The sequence below is a fragment of the Alexandromys fortis genome, unplaced genomic scaffold, assembly GCF_014885135.2.
Source record: "Alexandromys fortis isolate MF-2015 unplaced genomic scaffold, M_Fortis_MF-2015_v1.1 scaffold_34, whole genome shotgun sequence".
NCBI classification, from domain to species: Eukaryota; Metazoa; Chordata; class Mammalia; order Rodentia; family Cricetidae; genus Alexandromys; species Alexandromys fortis.
Window position 1 is genome coordinate 2,851,295 of NW_026067933.1, and position 22,310 is coordinate 2,873,604.

Below are 22,310 nucleotides of genomic sequence, written 5' to 3' on the forward strand. Positions count from 1 at the left end.
TGTATCAGCATCTCATTATACATAATGTGAGACAGAATGAGTGCAAAATTATTATGTCACAGGAACAGACTGTTTTGACCAGACAGACTGAGTTAGATTGATGTTGGGGGATGAGATGAATTTGATTAGGTGGGAAATAGAAAAAAGAAATTATATGGGACAAGGAATTGTGAAGACCCACTTAGGGAGCATCTGCCAAGCTACCAGTATTCTTGGGGATTTATAAATAGGTATGACATATGCCATCTGATATTCCCCATGACATCTAGAAGCAGGCATTACTTCTACACCCTACAGGAACAAATACTGATAGTATGGTCCTCTCTCATCCAGAAGATAGCAGCGATGTAATTTCTATATAGTTGTCATACAGCCTTGTGTGATACACAGTACAGTTTCTGTGAATGTGTGGGCTCTATACTGTTCCCTTCTGTCATGCATCCTTGGTGAGATTACATTAGCTAAAAATGAGAATGAGATTTTTGACCTGTAAATTGAGAAAAAAAAATACAAGGATTCTAAATGGGAAAATTCCCTTCATCTCTTCTGCTGCAATTCCAGTTTGTGACAGGTTCACTTGGAATTTATGCCCACTTGTAGAATTTAAATATTTTAGGAAGGCAGAGCTTGTGAAAAGCTCCAGTGGTTAATGGTGGCTTAGGAAGGTTCAGGACCCACTTTAGGTTCTAGAATATCTTAGATGTGTTGCAGCCCCAGAATAGTGCCCATACCCAGTAGGTCTTGGTACCACCAGACTTTAGTGAGAAGAGGGCAGAATAGGTTATCAGGCGAATGGGAGGAGTTCTCTTGATAATTCAAAGTATCCTGCTTGGGTATAGTTAATATTTTTGTATGTTTCCTCTTTTTCACTCCTGAACTAAAGATTTGATCTAAATGGTTAATATAAAGATGATTTTGATCTAACTTCAAACAGATATAATAGCCTTGTGTTTATTTTAGATTACTCAATGACTCCTATGTCTTTAATGGAAAAAAAAAGTACCATATTAAATTTTCCCCAGTTGCCTGGTAGGTGTCATAATGTTTTTCCTGTTGACTGCAGCACTATCTTATACTTGCTAGGATGAAGGAGAAGAAAATATTTGAGAAATATTGTAGGTTTTCCCTTAGGCTGAAGAGCTATCTTGGCCTTTTTAGTAGTGTCAAATATGGGTTCCATCTCTTGGAACGGGCCTTAAATCCACTCACAAAGTGTTACCCAATTCTTCCTGACTTTTGTGCTTTTCCTGGTCCCATGTTTGAACATGGAACAATGCAGAAGTTCACATGTAATCTTTTAAAGCTACTGTATTGTTCCATGTTTAGCATGTTTAGAACTCACTGTCTTAAACTGAGAGTGGTTTAGGATGTTTAAAACATGTTTTTTTTTTCTATCACGTGTATCTTTTATTGAATATGTGAGTATAATGATTAACTTAATATAAGTTCCAGGAAAAAAAAGAGACAACATTGTTAGGTATAAGAATTATAAACTTGCAATCAAATATAATACAAAGTAAAATTTTATTGTAAAAACAAGGTTTTTCTTTCAGAAAATTCTTTTGTTCATTTTAGCAAGCCACTTTGAATCAGCATTCTCTTACCCTCAAATCCCTTTATGATGTTTCTCTTCAGAAACAAATGAACATTCAATTGTCATTTCTTGAGTTTACATGCAAAGTAACTGTGCTTTATGAAACCTAGGGAATTTTTGTGATTCGTGATCTGTGTACTAGAACTTGTGGCTTACTTTGATGGCGTTTCTTCTGTTTTCCCTATGTTGTAGAGATGCTGTTAAGAGCAGAATGTTCTTGGTTGCTTTTCTTTATCACAGTTGGGGTTTTCGGAGGCATGAGTAATGATCAAAAACCAGGAAGAGTGGAGATGAGTTGATCACATCCCCGTTACTCCATGATGGTTATAGTCCTCAAAGTTTCCCCAGAGTCCAATTGTTATATACTAGCAGTTTCTCTGTGATTGTTTCTCTTATAGTCATCCTAAGGACCAGGACTGTGTTTAGTCTGTCACCTCAACAAGAACCCTGTCTTATGGTGGTACCACGTGTGGATTGTACATTGTGTTTGTTCTGGTTAGTGGTTATTCAAATATTTCTTTAAGTGTCTATCAGGGATTTAGGTCCTGCAGCTGCCACTTGTCTGAGTCCTTGCATTTTGCTTCCTAATTTTCTCCATTGGTAGCTGAGAATGGATAGCTTTACCTTCTCTCCACTCAAGTACTCAGCCAGGCATGGGCTCCTCCAGAAGACAAATTGCGATTTGCCTGTGTCAATCATAATGCCCAGACTCACTTTATGTATCCACTAAATGTGAATTTGAAAAGTAGTTCTAGCCACAGACATTCAGAGAAGGTTGATAAATATCTGGGGGAATCTTTTCCTCTTTCTTAAAGGGAAATGTAGGAGTAGAAATGTTGCATTGTACCTCAGGGTGCTGTGTGCATATGGGTAATTGGAACAGTAACCATCCTGGGAGCTCATCAGGGGAGCCAACTTAAGGGGAAAACCAACATACTTTAAAGGCAGAAAGGAATGATGTAAACAATCAGGAACTGCTGAACTATTGGATCTTCCAAACCCTAGTTGTATGTTCTGTTTCCCTTAATCTACCTGCAAGCATCAATAGAATAAAGAACAAAATCTTCAGGTGCTCAGAGTCCATACATTGAATAACTATTTTTAAACGAACTGATTGCAGTGGCATCAATTATCCATTCCCTCTTTCTGCTCTATTTAACTGTGCCAGTCCCAGGATTGAAGACTCTTTGCTCTAGTTCTGTTAAAATGGATGCAATTGACAACCATCCCTGATGGGATAATAATGACTAGGAGTTCAAGGTTGTCCTACACTACGTATCAAGTTTGAGTCCACTGTATTAACCTATCTGAAAACAACAAACAAACCCACTAAAATATAAAGGCCATGTAAGAATCAGATTGTTTTCAAATCACCTTGCAGGGCCTAGAGACATGGCTCAGGGGGTAAGAGCACTTGCTGCTGCTCTTCCAGAGATGCAGGTTCAATTTCTAGCATCCACATCACAGTTCACAATGGTATGTAACTCCAGTCTGATGCCTTCTTCTGCCCTCTAAAGACACTGTACACACATGGTGCACAGACAAAAATATAAACATTCCTGAACTAAATCACTTTCCAAAAGCAATCACCAATTAAACAAGTACACCCTAAGAAACACCAAACTTAACTGGCTCTCACATTTTCACTTTTAACAGAACCAAACAGTAGTTTACACTATGAACATGGAAAATTCCACCTTTGAAGGCAGTTCAGATGCAAACTGAATCACACATAAATAAAATTGTGCGAATTGAGAATTTGATCAATATCCACCTTGCAAACAAATGTCATCTAGTGTTGTTGCTCAGTGGTACAAAGAATGCTTTTGTCAAAATCATACCCTCTCTTAACACTTGCATTTTCAGTGGAAGGGCCCAGTCTGTACATGAACCTCATAAACAGACAAGGTCTTTTCTGTCTGTGTCCCAAAAGCTTTGCTACACACCAGTCACAGAGAGCTGTCTTATACCCAGGTGATACATGTTTGGATGAGTATTGTCAACTTGCCTATCTCTGTGCAAAGATTTCAGACAGAGATTCATAGTAAAAGCAAAGGGTCTGAAAGGTGCTCAAAGGCACAAAACTGGCAGTATGTTTCTCACGTCTTGGGACATAACTCCGAGTCCTCAGGATTATGTGCCTCCAAACCCACCAATTACCCTTTGTCTTTTCTCCTTCACTGCCTCCTCATGAGTCTGCATTCCATCAGATCCTTTAACTTACCATGTGGCTTTCCATCGTAGAGGACAAAGTTACCCTTTCGTCTACCTCCAGGCTTGTATCAGGCTATCATTTCTTAGACAAGTTTACCTTGAGACGCTAAGAGTGGTCTCCAGTCCATGTCATCTTTTTCTCTGTACTTAGTGCTTTCTGTTCAGAGTTCTTACAGTTACTCTTATCTGTATTTATTTGTTTCAGATCTACTCACTGTGTCATGTGTCATGTTTTTGGCCCAGTATCTATTTTCATCTTTTTTCTTAGCACATCGTAGGTCTTTTAGTAACAGACTCAATGAACCAAAATGTGTTTACCTTGTAGGATGGGTCTATATCAGAAAAAAATACATTTTTTTCTTTTCTTCCTCATTCCAGTGCTAAATCTTTGGTCTTGGTGTTAGCATTTAGCACCAGCAGAGTGTGGGGTGATTTACTCCTAATGTCCAGAGTGGCCAACTGGGTAGCGTAGAGCATAGTGAGAGCTGACACCTGACCAGAAGCATTCACTAATATGAGTGGGTTTTGGAAAGGTTCATGATATATTTCAGTATATCCGTATATATAAAAAAAAAAAAACTCAAGTTGTATTCTTTCTAATGCTTACCACTTTTATTCAGTGATTTTGAGTATGTTCTAAGTGGTGTGTGTATGTGTGTGTGTGTATGTATATATATGTTTATATAATATAAAATAACATGTAATCTAATTCATATACTAATACATAGACATATGTATGAATACAAACCTCTTGACTTATTGCTTAGTAGCCCTTTTGACCAATGGGATTTCAGTATACATTGCATTACTATAAACTACTGGATTGGCTTAACTGCCTCTGATGTCACAATTTACCCATTAGGAAGTCATAAGTTTCCTGAAATCACACTGAACTAATAACATCTCTTGAATTTTCACTATAAGAAAGATAAAGTACCAAGAGTAGAAATGCTGGAAGGAGCAAGGTGTCTTCCATCCAGGCAGAACTTCGTCATTTCTGGGCTTTAGCAATCTGTTCTCGACAGCTCAGGCCAGCTCCTTTACCTCCTTTTAAAGCAGCTGTTTTGTTTTTCATGTCTGTCAGTTACTGGAGGAATGAGCCCACTTGGACGTACACGTTCAGCTCATAGGTCTGTTTCATCTCGACTGTTGAGGCTCATCATCTTTCTACTGCTTAGCCTTCCAGACTCCAAAGGAAAAGCAATATGGACTGCTCATCTGAATATAACATTCCAGGTGGGAAACCGGATCATATCAGAACTAGGAGAGAGTGGAGTGTTTGGGAATCATTCTCCTCTGAAAAGGGCATCCGGTGCTGTGGTACTTCCCGAAGGATGGAATCAAAATGCTTGTAATCCCCTGACCAACTTCAGCAGGCCTGATCAGGCGGACTCTTGGCTGGCCCTCATTGAACGAGGAGGCTGTACTTTTACTCATAAAATCAACGTGGCAGCAGAGAAGGGAGCAAATGGGGTGATCATCTATAACTATCCAGGTACAGGCAACAAGGTGTTTCCCATGTCTCACCAGGGAACAGATAATATCGTTGCCGTGATGATAGGCAACCTCAAAGGCAGGGAGCTTTTGCACTTGGTCCAGAAAGGTGTCTACGTGACAATCATCATTGAAGTGGGGAGAATGCATATGCCATGGCTGAGTCACTATGCCATGTCTCTGTTCACCTTCCTGGCAGCCACAGTTGCTTACCTCTTCCTGTATTGTGCCTGGAGACCCCGAGTACCCAATTCTTCTACCAGGAGGCAAAGACGGATAAAGGCCGATGTGAAGAAAGCTATTGGTCAGCTGCCACTTCGAGTGCTCAAGGAAGGGGATAAGGAACTAGACCCAAATGAAGAAAACTGTGTCGTTTGTTTTGATATGTACAAAGCACAAGATGTAATACGCATTTTAACCTGCAGGCATTTTTTCCACAAGACGTGCATTGACCCCTGGCTTTTAGCCCATAGGACATGCCCCATGTGCAAGTGTGACATTCTGAACCCTTAAGAAGCTCAAGATCTTTGCACAGATTAAAATTAGATGAAGTCTCTCACTGTACCGTACACACAGAGAAAACTTGACCCTTGGTTCCTCTGTCCAGCCACAGAAGATGAAATTCGTGTGCTTTGAAAATAAAACTCCATATCATACTCATCAACTGTTGTCTTTTTGGTCAGTTTAATTGCTAGATATTGTTATGCTTCGCCAAATAAGAAAGAAGGTATATTTTAAAAGTAATAGCTATTCTGATCTTCAGATTTCTGTTTTATGACACTGATATAGTGGGGAATGGCTGGGCTATTATACCGTTTCATTTTTAAGATATTCATTTGGGGGCTTTGTTTTCACCGAACAGTTTACATCCTAACTTCACTCTAGAATTAGATTTGGATTTAAATTGTCATGGTTAATTAATTTTAATAATATCCATGAAATTCTGTTTTCCAAAGCTATGGGTTGAATATACTTTATTCTTACTATTTTTTACAAGATAGAATTTGTTACATACATAAAAGTTTTAAGGTATTTTAGGCATTGCTTAGAGCAGTATTGCAAAATGTCACCGGTGTGTTATGGGTCTTTAAATCCTACCATAGTGAAACAGCCATGGTGACAAGAGCTTTTTCTAGAAATATCCCTTAGGGGCTGTCATTGGCTTCTCTTCCCAGTTGGTAGTGAGAATCTATATGGCCTTTGACACTACAGCAGAGCTAACCATTTTGTTCAGTTTCAATTCCAATATTATATTTGTCTCATTTTCACTCTCATTTCTGGTGAGTGGGTAAGCTGAAAGACAAGGTTTTGTGGATTGGGGGAAAATCTCTCTTAGCTTTTAATGTTCAATGCAGATGGCATTGGTGGGGTCTTTGCAAGTCTACACGCTGTTTACTGCGCTTATCCCGAGGAGCTGTTTGGAAATGAGTCAGCCATTGCTTCAACAAGAGAAAATCAACCATGGTAGATGAAAAGTTTCATACTAATATTTTTTGAGTTATGCAACTTATTTGAACTTTTAATTTATTTTGTTAATTGACAGTTTTGTGCATATATGCAATGTATTCTGATTAATCTACCCCAGATACCCTTATCCCCTTTCATCCTATCCATCTTCACCCCTCACCGCCACTAATTCCCACTAATTCCTTCTAAGTTAGGACCTTTACAGTTTAAGCAGGACTATCTGGGTGACTGTTAGATCAGAACTACCCACTGGGGTCTGGTGCAGTCATCAATGGGTTTACAACTGAAGGCAATGGCTCCCCCTCTCCCTGAGTCCCATCAGGAAGAAATAGTTCTGCAGTCGGGAGTAGACTCTTATGAGCCTTTCCTGCAACTATGCCTGACTCTTGATGTATCCATTCTTGTACAGAATCAGTCTGACGTCCACAGCTTCTGTGAGTTCATAATTTCAATCACATGCCTTTTCCAGGAGATAGTATTTTCAAGTCCTTTCTTCTAGTCCTCCAGCTTTTACGTTCTTTCTGCATCTTCTTCTGGACTGGCATAAATGTCTTGTTTGTAGGACACTTAGTTCAACACTGTGTAGTCAGGAGTCTCTGTATTTACTACTGTTCACGACAAAGAGAGGCTTCTCTGATGAATACTGAGGGTAGTCAGTGTCTGTGAATATAAATAATACTTGGATCACAGTTTAACACTTGTCACCTTGCACTAGGACCTGTGATATCCTTAGCTGTGTATTTTTGGCCAGGTTTACAGTACCAGACACAGATTACCTACCATGTCATGGGTGTCCAATTCAATCATAGCTGTTGCTCACCAACAGTAGTGCTACTATTGCACGAGTGAGTGCATCGTGCCTGGCAAGTTGGTTTTGTAGATCATAGGAGTCACAACTGTGTAAGATCTTTGATGTCTTTTCTCTATCAGTAGCCTGCATAGCATCTTCCAGAGTTGAGAGAGCTAGCCATAGGGAGCCAGCTTCTAGCTCTGTTCCAGCCCGATTTCTCTGTACCATGAATCCAAGGTGTGGCCCGCCTTTAACAATAAGGTCGTATCTTCTAATTCTAAGCAGGCAACCAAGAGGAATGGCAAGAACCTATATTGCTCTGTGAGCTTCTGGAGCATTGGTTCCCAACCTGTAAGGTGGTGATCCTTTTGGCAAACCTCTAGCTCCAAAAAATACATGCATTGTAACTCACAAAAGAAGAAAAATTAGCTATAATGTAACAATAACAAAAATTGTGATTGAGGATGACCACAACATGAACTGTAGTATAGGGTGAACGCATTAGGAAGGCTGGGAGCTGCTGTGGAATTTCCCTGGCCGAAACCTTATATGCTAATTTTTGTTCTGCATGTAGAAGTTTCTTCATTCCTGCCTCAGCTTGTTACTTCATAAACTACAAAAAGTACCAGTTTTAAATGACTTGTTTTCTAAACCCACATAGAGAGGCCAAAAACGTTTGTTCAAGGTCAAAGTCCTTAGCTTTGGCTTTCTAGCTAGCAAAGTAGAAACATATTGATACCTACCTGGGAACACATATAGCAACATTTGCCACTACCGGTGTATGTTAATTCTATACATTTAAAGTTATTTAAAGCCATTGAATAAAGGTAGTAAAAATGGAGCCAGGGATGGCAGGGTGTATAGGATCTTCTAGGAGAGGTATTAAGTTTGGCCAAAAATTTTATCAGCATCATCTCTTAATGACCTGTCATTATTTTTACTGTCATTTTGGTTCATTTTAATCTTTTTTAAAAATTAAGTTACATTTGTAAAATAGTTGCACTTGGATTATACAGGTGTGTTTAATCTTTACTCTTCCACCCTTTCTTCTCTTCATTCAGAAGTCGGCTAGACTGGTAATACCTGTCAACGTCTGCAAAGAAATAAACTCCTGTAAGATGTTAAGTTTTTTTTTATATTTATTCCTACTCACCTGTAGGTGCTGCAGGGCTGTCTGTGTAAAAATGAGACAAGAAAATTGAGCTGGATCCTGTACTTTAGCATTGGTTTTCAACCTTCCTAATGTTGTGGCCCTTTGATACAGTTCCTCATGCTGTGGTGACCCCCCCCTTCCCTCACACCCCCACCTTGACCAGAAAATTACTTTCATCTACTTTATAAATGTAACTTTGCTACTGTTAGGAATTGTAATATAAATATTTTGGAGCTAAAAGTTGCCAAAGGGGTCAGGACCAGCAGGTTGTGTACCACTGCTTTAAAAGATCAAAATAAAACAAAACCAATAAATGTCTCAGAAATTGTATGTCATCTATTTCTTTGCATGGTGATAAGAAATTGACAGGGACCAAATATGAAAAATTAGTGTTATAGATCTCATTGCCTTTCATTCTCATTTGGTCACAGTCCTAATTTGTGACTTTTTGTATATTTCAAACCATTTTGTCAGATTAGGAAATGTGACAATTGTACAGTATTCTTATATATGTTTTGAGTTTTTAAAAAGAGTCAGTTGCAGAGACTTTATTTTAAAAATTTAATGTGCTACCTATTACCATTTTAAATGGTTCAATGATTGAAATCATCTTATAAACATACCCAAACTACCTATAACCACATTGGAAACATCTAGGCCAATACATTTACAGTGTGCTCTGAGCTCTTCCCTAATTGGCTGCTTGGTCTTTTATGTCACAATCACCTCATGCAACAACAGTAAGCAGTTCCCAAAGTTACAGTAGTGAGGCAGGGATTTCTTTACTATCTAAGTTTTTCTCTCCAATCAAACATCTGAAACTGAAGACATCTTTGGAAATCTCTTGCTGAACCATGTTGGGAGACAGCGGATCGTGTTTTCACCCAGAAGCTACTTTTCCCTTCCTCCTTTGGAATTGATTGTCAGCAGATGTGGAAGCCACACCCTCTGTTTGGGTGGGCTCTTCAAGTCCTTCGCGAAAGGCAGAGATGACTCTCCCTTACACTGGCAGTTGGCCAAACAGCGCTGCATCCTTCTGGCTTCTGAAATTCGGTTTCATTTGGCTCCTTGGTCAGAACTGTTGCGCAGCAAGTGCAGTTTGGACGGCTTACATGAACATCTCATATCATGTGGGGAACCGTATGCTGTCAGAGCTGGGGGAGACGGGGGTCTTCGGGAGAAGTTCCAGCCTGAAGAGGGTAGCAGGAGTGGTGGTCCCGCCACAGGGGAAGACTCAAAACGCTTGTGATCCCAACACCAATTTCAACCGGCCGCGGAACAATGAGCAGTGGATCGCGCTCATTGAACGAGGAGGCTGCACTTTCACGCAGAAAATTAAGGTGGCATCTGAGAACGGAGCCAGAGGAGTGATCATCTATAACTTTCCAGGCACTGGCAACCAGGTTTTCCCTATGTCTCACCAGGCGTTTGATGACACCGTTGTAGTTATGATTGGTAACCTGAAAGGCATGGAGATTTTGAATTTGCTCCGGAAGGGAGTTCACATTACAGTCATGGTTGAGGTGGGGAGGAAACATATCATCTGGCTCAACCACTATTTTGTCTCTTTTATGATCGTCACAACTGCTACTTTGGCATATTTCACCTTTTATCATGTTCGGAGACTTTGGGTTGCAAGGATTGAGGACAGGAGATGGAAGCGGTTAACAAGAGAACTCAAGAAAGCTTTTGGCCGGCTGCAAATTCGAGTGTTAAAAGAGGGCGATGAGGAAGTCCATCCTAATGCGGACAGCTGCGTCATCTGCTTTGAGCCCTATAAACCTAACGATACAGTTCGCATTCTCACTTGTAACCATTTTTTCCACAAGAACTGCATCGACCCCTGGATTCTAGCCCATGGCACATGCCCCATGTGCAAATGTGATATTCTGAAAGCTCTGGGGATTCAAATGGACATTGAGGATGGAACAGATTCTCTGCAAGTTCTGATGGCAAATGAACTGCCCGGAACCTTTTTACCTGTGGAAGAAGAGACAAATAATGAACTTCCGCCTGCAAGAACTTCAGGAAAAGTGACCCATGTACAGGAGCACCCTACTTCTCCAAACACTGGCAGCCAGCCTCCTGCAGCAGAGGAAACTGGTCATCCTTCACTTGGACAGCTTGACCTTTGAGCAAGTGGATTAAACCTGTTTGTCAAATCAGGTCCTCACACCGACAAGCAGTTTGTCTGAAGTGCTTTTTGTGTGTGTGTGTGTGTCATTTGCTGTCTGCTCATTTTCCAAATTCACTGTCAAGCTTCAAATACAGGGGAAAGAAAACCTGACAGGGTTTTATGGCTTTTTACCTCTGCCAATTTTAACTTTTTGTGAATGTGTTATTCTTGTGAGTGTGCCTGTGTTTATTTCTAACCAGCCTGTGTTAAAACCAGGGTCAAACTTCCCCCCCTAAATTATATTTATGTGTTTATACATGGCTTTATTTTGCTAAGAAAATTGGTAAATATATTTTTGCATTTTTCTTATAAGAAATCATCGGTTAACTTTCGTGTTTTAGCAGTAGTAAAAATTATACTAAACTATTGTAATTTGAAATCATTATGTTGCAGTGTTCTTTTTCCTTCTTTGAAATGAAAATTTGTGATATAGAATTTTTTATTCATCCTTGATCGAGAGTTCTCTTCTATCAGTAAGTTTTATATAGCAGGTGTCTGCATAACAAAAAAAAAAACTTTAGAAATAAAGTAGTAAAACTCTATGAAAAGTAAATATTCCAGTGCCCAAGATTACTTATAGGCATTATATGATCACAATTTGTTGAATAAAGTTATATAATTTCTGTGTTCTTTTGTCCTGTCACATTTAATTTCCAGGAGATTCGATCCAAACCCCAATTAGATTTTTTTTTCATTTTTGTCCTTAAGGAAAATGTTTACACCATGCCAGCTTATTTTGGAGAAAGTAGCACCATGTGGGGTGACCGTTCTGACATAGCGGGTTCCTGTTAGTTTTGCTCACTGGATGTAGTCTTGCACAGTGTATGGCACTCAACGGTTTTTTGATAAGTGAGTTTAGGGATAATAAAGTATGGATATTTTTCATAATATGTGACATTTTAATCTGATAAACGAAGCTTTTTATTCCCATTGTAAGAAATAATGGAAAACTGATTCTGAAATTTTACTTCCAAAATCGACAAAAATAGCAAATTTTGATTTTAGTGTTGAATTCAATATAATTCATATTGACTCTCATAGTAGTTTACCATAATTTCAATGAGCCTTTGAACTGTCTGCGGCCAGTACTGGAGTTTGAATTATTGGGCAGTGCTAGAGCAGACTGGTGAGTGTGAATTTCGTGAATTGTTCCTGCCGAAGGGCAGTGCTCAGCTGCAGACACAGCCCAGTGGAAATTATTAAGGGAGGAAGGGCATTCCTGCCGGGGCAGGAGAGCCAAGATACAGCAGAGCTTGGACAGAGGCCAGGAGGCCACAGCTTCCTCTTCCATGCCTTTGTGTTCCTGACCCTGGGAAAGTTTGACAACTGATCACACACAATACCAGGTTTACTGGCGGATTTAGCAAGAACTGAATTTTCAGTGTCTCCAGGTTTTTCTTAGGACAGTAAAGTTGTTCCTTGGAGTACCTGTTGTCATATGAGAGAGAAGGACCCAGAGAACTCTACAGGAACTCTTCTTGGGTCACTGAATGTGGAATAGATGAGCTGCCATCCTTAAGACTTTATGTTGGCCACTGGGAGCTGGGGCTGATGGTTTGGCTCCAGTGGTTTTCAGCAAAGCTGTGGAAATGTTGGGTTGGTACACTGCAAAATATTTGTACAAGGCTTTGAAGACCTTGGGTTCCATTTCCATCACCACAAACACTACCATAAAAAAGCAATATATATATACATACACACCTGAAATGTGTATGTTTCTTACTGTGGCATTTTCTCCACCCAAAGTTATAGATCATTATAGCGCCTCACAAATTTACTTGAGGTTCTTAATCGGCATAGCTCATGAAGGTTTTTCTTATCCTTTCTGCTCAAAATGCCACCGTGTTCTCCTTTTCCTCCTCTGTATCCTCTTGGCTTCAGTTTTCCTCTTCTTACCCCCCTCCCCTTTGTCCATCACCGCCAAGCTTAGACTTAACTCCCAGGTTTAAGGAATTACCATTTGTTCACTTACGTAACAGGTGTCTTTTGCTAGTAAGCACAGTGAACATTTAACATAGGAGACAGGAAAGAAGGGTCAGGTCTGTGAACTTGGGAATTGGGGGCACTGAGTGCCTTTGTGTACCCGACAATGAGAACAAGTGATCTGCAGAGCCGCTCTCTAAGTCAAAACAAAACAGCAGCTTCAGCCCTGCCCTTCTAGTGAGTAGCTGTAAATAAATCAATAAAGCACTTTTATTCCAGGTTTATTTTACTAATTTGTGGCTTAAGTAACCTGGACCTAGAATTATCACCATGCTATTAGATATTTATATAATATTGAGTATTTGTTGTAGTATTTGTTGTAGTTGAATTATTTCCTGCACTATAGGCGATGGCGTTTTGTATTGGATCCAGTAATGCTAATATATTTTGCTTGATGATATGGAACTGGAAGCTATATTATTTTGGCACAATGCCAATGTAATGAGTTTCCTTTTGATACTCTTCTCTTTTTTATAGGTTTTAGTGTTCTTCGGTGGTCAGTGTGTGGTTTCCTGTCCCCATGCCCCACGATGAGTAGGGTGTTGATTTTTTTTTTAATGAAAATAAAATCTCTTTTCTCGTCATTAGTGGGGCAAGTTTTCCCTGTGATCGCATGACTGAATAGCACACATTAAATATAAGCTGCAATGGTAAAATCTTTGTGCCTTGCTGTAGAAGGGCTGTAATGATCCTAGAAAGAAATGCTGGTCAATAACTTTGAAGTCGTGTGAGCCTTTCATAAGGTCTAGTGAGCCAGGGACCCGCCTGGCCTGATGAGCACACTGTGTACTTAAAGTGGCCTCTTTCCAGACATCTGGATATTGAAACAACAGACAGGAACCATGAAGAGGACTATCAAAGTCTGGGGAACTGTGAGTGGCAAAGGGGACGTCGTCCCATGTTGTGTCTGAGTCGCAATCATTATGATAGAGATTTCAGTCTTCTAATTCATCGCTCACCAATAAGCGCCACCTGAAATTTTAAAAATGCTTTGGTTTCTTTTGTAATTACTGTGATTTTCAGTGTTTAACAGGTTTTAACTGTTTAGAAATTATTGCATGTGCTATCAAAGGAATTTGCATTCAGCAAAAGATGGATTTATTTGGGGGTGGGTGGGTGTTATATAGAGAGAAGGAGATGAACTTCTAACCCAGAATTGTTGAAACTGTTCCAATATGTCATCACAGACATCTCATTTACACAGTTATAACCAACTGGTTACACCTCTCTCCCCAGGTCGCTGTATGCCCGATCAGCTTAGGTGCGTCATCTTGATCACTGATTTAATAAGCTACCTGCTTTTGTTATTTCATCTCTATTTCAGCAGTTGTCTGCTCGGTGTGAGGTGGGGGGAGGGGTGCTCGGGGATAGGTGGCTGCATATATGTGCACCTGCATGGAGAAGCCAGAGGTGAATGTCAGCTGCCTTTCTCAATCGCTTTCCCCCTTACTTTGTGAGACAACGTCTCTCACTGAACCTAGACGTCATTGATTTGGCTTGACTGGACATCCATCAAGCCCTGAAGATTCTCTGCCTCCCCAGCTGGAAATAGAAGAGTAGACTATGGTTCAGTTTTTTTTTTTTTTTTTTTTAACCCAGGTGCTAGGGTCGAATGTAGGTCCTCGTGAAGGTATGACAATTACTTTACTGTCTGGCTCATCTCGCCAGCTCCCATTAACATTGTTTTCGCCACATATCAAGTTCTGTTGTCTTTGAAAGCTTGCCAAGTCAGAGCACCGGTCACAGAATTTCCACTTGAAGTCTGGTTGGTCCCATCCCTACATTTCCATCAGGCTTGCTTTTGACTCTCATTGTAACGAAAGTTTCCCTCAGCCGCCAGTGCTTCCCTCCCCTCCAGTTCTTTTCCAGCATGAGACAGACTCAAATTTCAAGCTGTTTTACCATCCAGTACCATGTCTTGCTTCCCCTTAAACGTTTTCTTAGTATCATTTACTCTTAATCAAAGTACCTGCTTTTAATACCTCTGTTCCACAGAAGGCGCTCATTATTTGGGTTGTAGTGGATCTTCATTATCTACTTTTCACAAGATCTTTGCTCCTATTTAAAATTTATAACCATTGAATCCCCCTCTCCATTTTCTGCAGGGCAGTATTTCTAAGCCTAGGCTGCATATCCGAATAGCCTGGTGAAGAGTTAAAAGGCTCAGTGCGCCCACTTACATCTCTAGACTTAGACGCAGCTCCAATCTCTACGAAGTTGATCAGGGCAATTCAGCTGTACTCTAGATTGGGAACTATGCATAGAGCTATGACAAAGAGCTTCGGCTATTTAATTTCCATCGAGATTTTAATTTATGAAATATATTTATGTAGAAATCAAAGTATCAATTTTGAAAGACTTAAGTTTCACTGAAAAGAGTTAAAATAGGCTTCTGGAAATTAGGGATCGGTTTCACCTGGAGAAACGAAAAATACCTTCTGAAAATATTTGAAGTGGAAATACCTCTGGGTTTAGAAAAGCTGTTCTCAGCACCAGCAAGATGGTTCAGTGGGTAAAGGCTCTTGCCATCAAGTTTGACAATCTGAGTTTGTTCCCTGGGACCCCAGTAAAAGGAGACAACCTACTCCACAAAGGTACCCTATAACTTACACATTCTCTCTCTCTCTCTCTCTCTCTCTCTCTCTCTCTCTCTCTCTCTCTCTCTCTGTGTGTGTGTGTGTGTCTCTGTCTCTCTCTTTTTCTCTCTCCCTCCCTCCCTCTCCTGTCACACATACATACACACACTGTAGTGGTTTGTGCACCATACACGCTGTGGTGGTTTGTGCACACACACACACACACACACACACACACACACACACACACACACTGAAAATGTGATAACATCGTTCTACTGGAGGCAGCAGTGGGAACAAATGTTTCATAAAGAAGTTCAAGTGGCCAGTATAGTTTTATTTGAGGACTTGATAAGACAGGACATTCAAAATGCAGTTGGTTTTTAGCATAAGCATTGGTATTCAAGTATCTGCCAATTCAATAATAGGCGAATTATTCCATGTTCTTATTTACTGGTACAAATTTTTCCGTATTCCTTTTTTATGACCAAGACAACACTGATTTGAAAGCTTTCTGTCATTTTTATTTTTTATGTATCACCAATGTAGCAATACACCAATCAAATAGAAGAGGTGGAGATGGGTCAGGAGTAGTTTGAGGAATGGTGAAGAGTCAGGGATAATGTCCCTCTTCTGGTGTGTGCCTCTAGGTTATAACAGTAACATTCACCAAAATGGAAACTAACAGATGGCACAATGTGTGGTTAAAAAAATATGTATTGAAACTCAGAGAATGCCAAATCGAGAAACAATAGAACTTCTAAGTGATAATAAAGAGCTGGAAATGTAGTTCTAGCCCAATTAAATTCATTTAAATTAAAATTAAACAGCCAAAGAATGATACATAGTAAGTAGTAAGTTGTAATTAACTCACAAATTTTCACTCAAATTCTACTTATATTGTGATGATTTTCCTGTTTTATATTATTTTGGCTGCCTTTCTATATAGTATTCCTGTTTTTTATGGTCCATGACTTCCAACGCTTCACACCTAGATGGCACTGGCAAGTAATCTAGGAATGGTGGAGGAATAACTATAGCTACAGTGTTGCAGGGAACAGTTAATTCAATTGTACATTTCTTAGGTAGGAACTCATGCAGTCATCGCAGAAACTGCGAGATTGGCATCAACACTAAGTACCCTATTCTTTTTTATCTTTAATTTACATATTTTTAGGGATTGAACCTAGACCTTGAAGCACTTTTGGTGGGTGTTCTATCCATGTAACCTTAGAAGGTCTTGAAGTTGATCCACCCAGAGCAGCTGCACTGCAGTCCCGTGTGACAGTCTGCCAGTGTGTCTGCTCTCATGGTCAGGATGTCAAGAGCACTCAAATGATGCTGCCAGTTTCATGTTAGCCCCATATTTGTATGTAGGATAATTCCATAGCTGATTGTTTTAGCCTGTACACGACAATCAGCTGGATACTTGAGCGTTTAAGCGAAGGAGAAACTATTAGCATAAGTGCAGTTTTGAAAACTGAAAGCATAGAACCATGTAAGAGAAATCCCAGCTAAAGACATTGGTGGTGCTGTGCTGACTGAGGAGCGGACAGCTCTTCTGTGCAAAGCACTTATTTGCTCAGAGGCTTTTGATGTGAGGTGCCTTTCTCAATGAAGTTCGAAAGACTAGCAATTTTCATAATTCCCTTGCTGTTTGATATTAACTGTTTTAAGTTCAGTCGTAAAACCCAGATCTTCTTTTCTAAAAGAATATGTGTCATCTCTATGAAGTCACCTGAATTTATTTTCTGTCTCCAGTGAACACCTCAGAGCCATGGTGAGTCCCACTGTGGCAACAGCAATGAGCATCACCTGCACCCCCCCCCCCTCTCAGGTTTCACTTAGGTAAATGCAGTCAGAAATCTTGAGGGATCCATTGGCTGTTTTCAGGGAGTCTTCCACTGGCTCTGCTGCACATATAAGAATCTCATCTAATCAGAGGATCTGTTCCTTTTAGCTAGAATTCATCATACACTTGTAATCAGAACTAATATTAAGTGAAAGCAATTATGAATATTAAAGCAGTTGCTATCAGTGCCGTAAGTTCTGAGATAACTTTAAGCACATTTCAAGTGTGCAATTGGTCTGATTTATGCATATAAATGCTTCTTCCAGCTCACATTGCTGCTTCTTTATTCACCACCACTATCACGTCTGCTGAGGAAGTTGTGAGGAAAATTAATGGGTTTTAGACAGATTGAAATTTCCAAATCAGAATGATAGAAAATAACGCAAAAACAAAATGGAGTATTACACTCAATTCTGCAGCCACCAATAGAAGAGGATGCTTTCCAATTCCTTTGTACTGGGCTTTTAAGATGTTATGCTTTGGAGCCAGGAGCCAGCACTTGGGGAGCAGAGTCAGGCAAATCTCTAAGTTTGAGGTCAGCCTGGTCTACAGAGCAGGTTCTAGGACAACTAAGGCTACACAAAGAAACCTGGTCTCAAAAAACAAAACCAAAAGATGTCATGGTTTGGATCTTAAATGTCCCCCTAAAGACTCATGTGTAGGTGTTGTCCCCAGTTGATGGCATTGGTGGAGGGTGCTGTCACTTTCAGGAAGGAGAGGCCAGATGGGCCAGATAGGTATGCCCATGGAGGGAATCCTGGGATTCTAGCCTTTTCCTTTCTCTCTCCTTCACCCTCAGCCTCTCCCTCCTCTCCCCACTCCTCTCTGTCTCCTGCTCTGCTGCAGGCTTCAAAGCAACACAGTCAAGAGATCGTAGACAGAGACTTAGGAAACTGTGAGCCAAAATGAACCTTTCCAATATTGCATGAATGTTAAAGCAACAGGACGCTCTCTTGTACAGATACTTGAATGCTTAAACAGTGGCCGAAGATGACATTCAGAAGGAAATCATGCAAACTTTCCCCTGGTCCTAGCTTCATACAAACTGGCTGGTGTTTAGTTCAAATAAGTGCAAAATGCACCATTGGGAGTGTAAATCACCTGATGAAGGTGTGTAGTGTCTTCTCCTGCATGAGTAACAACACTGTTTCTCTAGTAGGAATTAATCACTACTCTTCCCTTGATTGTTAGATTTTTCCCTCTGTTGTTGGTGGCTCATGGGTCCATTCAGACAATACTGGGTTCCTTAAAGAGTTCTCTGCTGCCAGTCCAGCAGTCAGTTCTCTCTTGGGGCTCACTTTCTAGTGGGAAGAAAATATCAGTGCTATCTTAGATAAATTATATGATCTATGGAAAGAAAAATGGTCACAAGAAACTGAGGATAGAGTTGTGGTTTTATAGAAAGTTATTACCAAGAGATGAATAGTTGAACAGATTTCCCACTTAGCTTCAACTGTCAATATGACACAGACAAGTGTTATCTGGAAGGAGTCTTAATTGGGGAATTGCCCTTATCAGATAGCCTGTGGGCATATCTGTAGGGTGTTTTCTTGAAATTTTTAAAAATTATGATTATGTGTGTTTTCTCTGCATGTATGTCAGTGAAGAAAGTGTGTGTGGTGCCCATGGAGTCCAGAAGAGGGCATCGCTTCAACTGTGACTTGAGTTATAAAAGGTTGTAAGCCGCCATGTAGGTGCCAGAAATTAAACTTCAGGTCCTCTATAAGAACAGCCAGTGCTCTTAATTGCTGAGCCATCTCTTCAGCCCCATTTTCTTAATTTTTTTTATTGGTATGGCAGAACCTACCTAGCCCAGTGTGGATGACACCACGGACTGATGGTCCTGCATTGTTTAAGAATGCTAGTGGCAGAGTCCATACCCATAGCGTTCTGAATACACACGATCTCATCTGATCTTGGTAGCTGAGCAGATTTGGTCTGCTTAGCCCTTGAATGGGACAAAGCTGGCTGAGCCTGAGCCATGGGAACAAGCCAATCAACAGTATTGATCCATGATTCATATGTCTGTTCCTCCTTGAGTCCCTGCCATAACTTTCTTCGATGATAGGTTGTGACCTAGAAATCTAAGCCAAATAAACCCATACTTCCCTAAATTGCTTTCAGTCATGGTGTTTACCACAGCAACAGAAAGCAGACTAGAACAGACCTGAAAGAAATGATCCCATTCACACAAAACCAGCTATGTGCTGCGAAGAGAGTCAGAAGGGTGAGGAGATGTTCTTGTCCCCTCAGAAACACCTGAGGCCTGTTTAGCCTGGAAGCCAGAGGAGTGTGTTAATTGCCATTAAACATTTGTAGCATGGCCTTGGAACAAATGTACCGTTTCTTTGTTACTCTGGAGGTTAGAAGTAGTTGGGAAAATATCGGCTAAGGGGAGAATGTTGCCACCCGGAAACAGGTTTGAGAAGTTAGTCCTGACCAATGGTTATTCACCACACACAGTCTGACTTTCGCTAAGGAGCCTGATAAATGTTTGAATATTATCTCCATGGTGCTGGTGATTTTGGTGATTGGGTGATGTGGTGGTGGTAGAGTGGGGTGGTTGGGGTTGGTGTGGTGGTGATGTATGTGGATGTGGAGTGGGAGAGGGTGAGGGAGGGTGGTTGCGTGGTGATGGTTGGTGGAGGTGGGGGGGCACAGAGAAGGAATTCAAATTTTATAAGGATGATTGAATTTACAACTTCTGGGTCCCTCACAGTTTTGAGAATCAGATTCTAGGATTAAAAAACAAAAATATTGTTTTTCATGCATAGTTGCCATCTGGTGGAAAAACAAATAACTACAAGATTTAAGGCAGGAAAGCCATTCAACAAATATTGACAGAAAGGCACAACATACTAGGGAACTCTGTTCAGTGAGTCTAGAGTTCATTTCTCTTGAACTTAACAGACTGTTTTCCTTTAAGATCAATTTACTTTACCAGCCTTTTTCATTTTGAACTTTGGGTCTTCATTCCTCAGCTACAGATCCTTAGCTTATGAAGTGTAAATAACTTGCCACCTTCACAATTCATGCTTTATAAACCTGGGACTGGAGAGAGTAGTAACATGCTTTCTGGTGTCCTGGTAGTAGTGTGGAAATGCAATGATTTGGCTTATAGACTGTCATCCCCTGCTTCGCTGTCAACATGGCCACAATATCGTCTTCTAATCTTCCAAAAGGGGAATCTCTTGAGACATTGATTCTCAAGTGAAAGGCCAATATTCATTGTATTTCCAATTAACTGTGGAATATAGTATAATAAAAGATCGTGTATTTGGCTTACCCTACTAAAAATTTTAGCTAATGATGATGGATAAAACAATAAGCAGGGTGAAACATAACTTGCAGATTCTAGATTGTGGACATANTATATACTCAAAACAGCTTCATTCACTTTTCCATCTATTTCAACATTCTTATAATAAAATATTGGTGGAATTTGGTTGTTGTGGTGATGTGTTTTCAGACTGTTTACTTATGGAGGCCCAGGTGAATGTATGGACCACAGATCACGTTTTGAGTGTCAGCACACATGAGAACTTACAGCACTGAGTTGCCCTTCCACATCTCTGCATTTGCACACCTGGATTCAAACAACCTTGATTTGAAAATGGGGGACCACATTTGTTTTGAATCTATAAAGAGCTATTATCTATATCCCTTTCTACAGAACAGTGACTATTTACGTAGTGTGTACATTGTATTAGGATGTGTAGTACAGAAGTGAATAGGTATTTGTTACGTTCAAGTGGTGCAGCAGATTTGAGCATTGCTCATGGATCCCAGGAGGAGTTCTGTGAATACTCAGGGACAACTATTTTTATCTGTTTATCTTATCTAATATTAAATAATAATTCTGAAAAAAAATTTTAAATCACCCTGTTCCAGCAATGAGAAAGCAGAGCCACAGTGATTTTTGTCCCCCCTTATGGTTCATGCCACGTCTTGAAATCTCAGGTCCTCTAATTGGGAAGTTTTTACTTCCCGAATGGTGAGAGAAGTAGAGTGGCTCAGAATGTAAGTGAGAACGAGGTGAACAGAAAGACACGGTTGGATTTGGAACATGCTGCAGGTTTAACGTGGAAGAAGGGGTGACATATTTAACTGCGTGTAATAAAAATTATTTAAGAACTTATTGCAAAGTGCATATTATGGGAGTCTAGCTATTCTATATTTAAAACTTATAAAACAATAATATTTAAAAAAATCTATACCATTACAATGAAGACAACAAAAGAAAGCCTTTCCTTGATAGAGCGTGTAGAAGAATGTAGCCCAGCACAAAATAGCTCAATGTGTCTGTCAATATTTAAATGCCATGAGACACATTGGATTAAATATGAAAAAATGCAGACTATTGCTCCTTACATTCCAGGGGAAACATGGATTTTCCTCCTTTAAGGATCCCATTCTTGTATGTTTTACATGAATTGGAAAACCAGGTAGTGTTCAATGACATATTCTTTTTTTTTTTCTTATTTGAGACAGGGTTTCTCTGTGTAGCTTTGGAGCCTGTCCTGGAACTCACTCTATAGACCAGGCTGGCCTCAAATTCACAAAGATCTGCTGCCTCTGCCTCCCAAATACTGGGATGAAAGGCATGTGTTACCACCACCTGGCCATTGACATAGTCCTGTTTCAGGCTTAGTAGCTAGTAGTGGGTCAAGGAAACTTTGTCATTAGCCCAAGCAAGACTTAGGCTGATCAATAAGTTGAGAAATACCTGAAATAGCAAATTAACAGACTTACTAACAGCTGGCACTAGAAGACAGCTTTGGAGCAACTCCCTAGCATCTGTAACATGATGAGAGTTGAAGAAGGATGCTTAAAAGAAATCCCACGCTAGCTCAGAATTGAGAATAATAGTTACTTATTTAGGGGTAGACTCAAAAATCGATATTCTCTGCTGGAACAGAGAACAGCATCCAAATTTCACAGCCAGAAAAAAGGCCAGATGCACGCTTTACATCCACATGAATAGTATAAGAGGCCACGTACAATTGGTCAG

At 40.1% G+C, this 22,310-nt stretch overlaps 3 protein-coding genes across 7 annotated transcripts in view; all 3 read left to right on the forward strand.

The window, feature by feature from the left end:
* Window positions 1-22,310, forward strand: part of Cadps2 (calcium dependent secretion activator 2) — a 533,470-nt gene that overhangs the window by 158,267 nt on the left and 352,893 nt on the right. The gene's annotated exons all lie outside the window — the stretch shown is intronic.
* Rnf148 (ring finger protein 148) lies at window positions 4,886-5,838 on the forward strand. The gene has a single exon (XM_050145956.1). It carries the CDS (start codon window positions 4,904-4,906, stop codon window positions 5,813-5,815), a length of 912 nt encoding a protein of 303 aa, XP_050001913.1. The 5' UTR covers window positions 4,886-4,903; the 3' UTR covers window positions 5,816-5,838.
* On the forward strand, window positions 9,702-10,966 carry Rnf133 (ring finger protein 133). Its single transcript, XM_050145921.1, has one exon. It carries the CDS (start codon window positions 9,702-9,704, stop codon window positions 10,845-10,847), a length of 1,146 nt encoding a protein of 381 aa, XP_050001878.1. The 3' UTR covers window positions 10,848-10,966.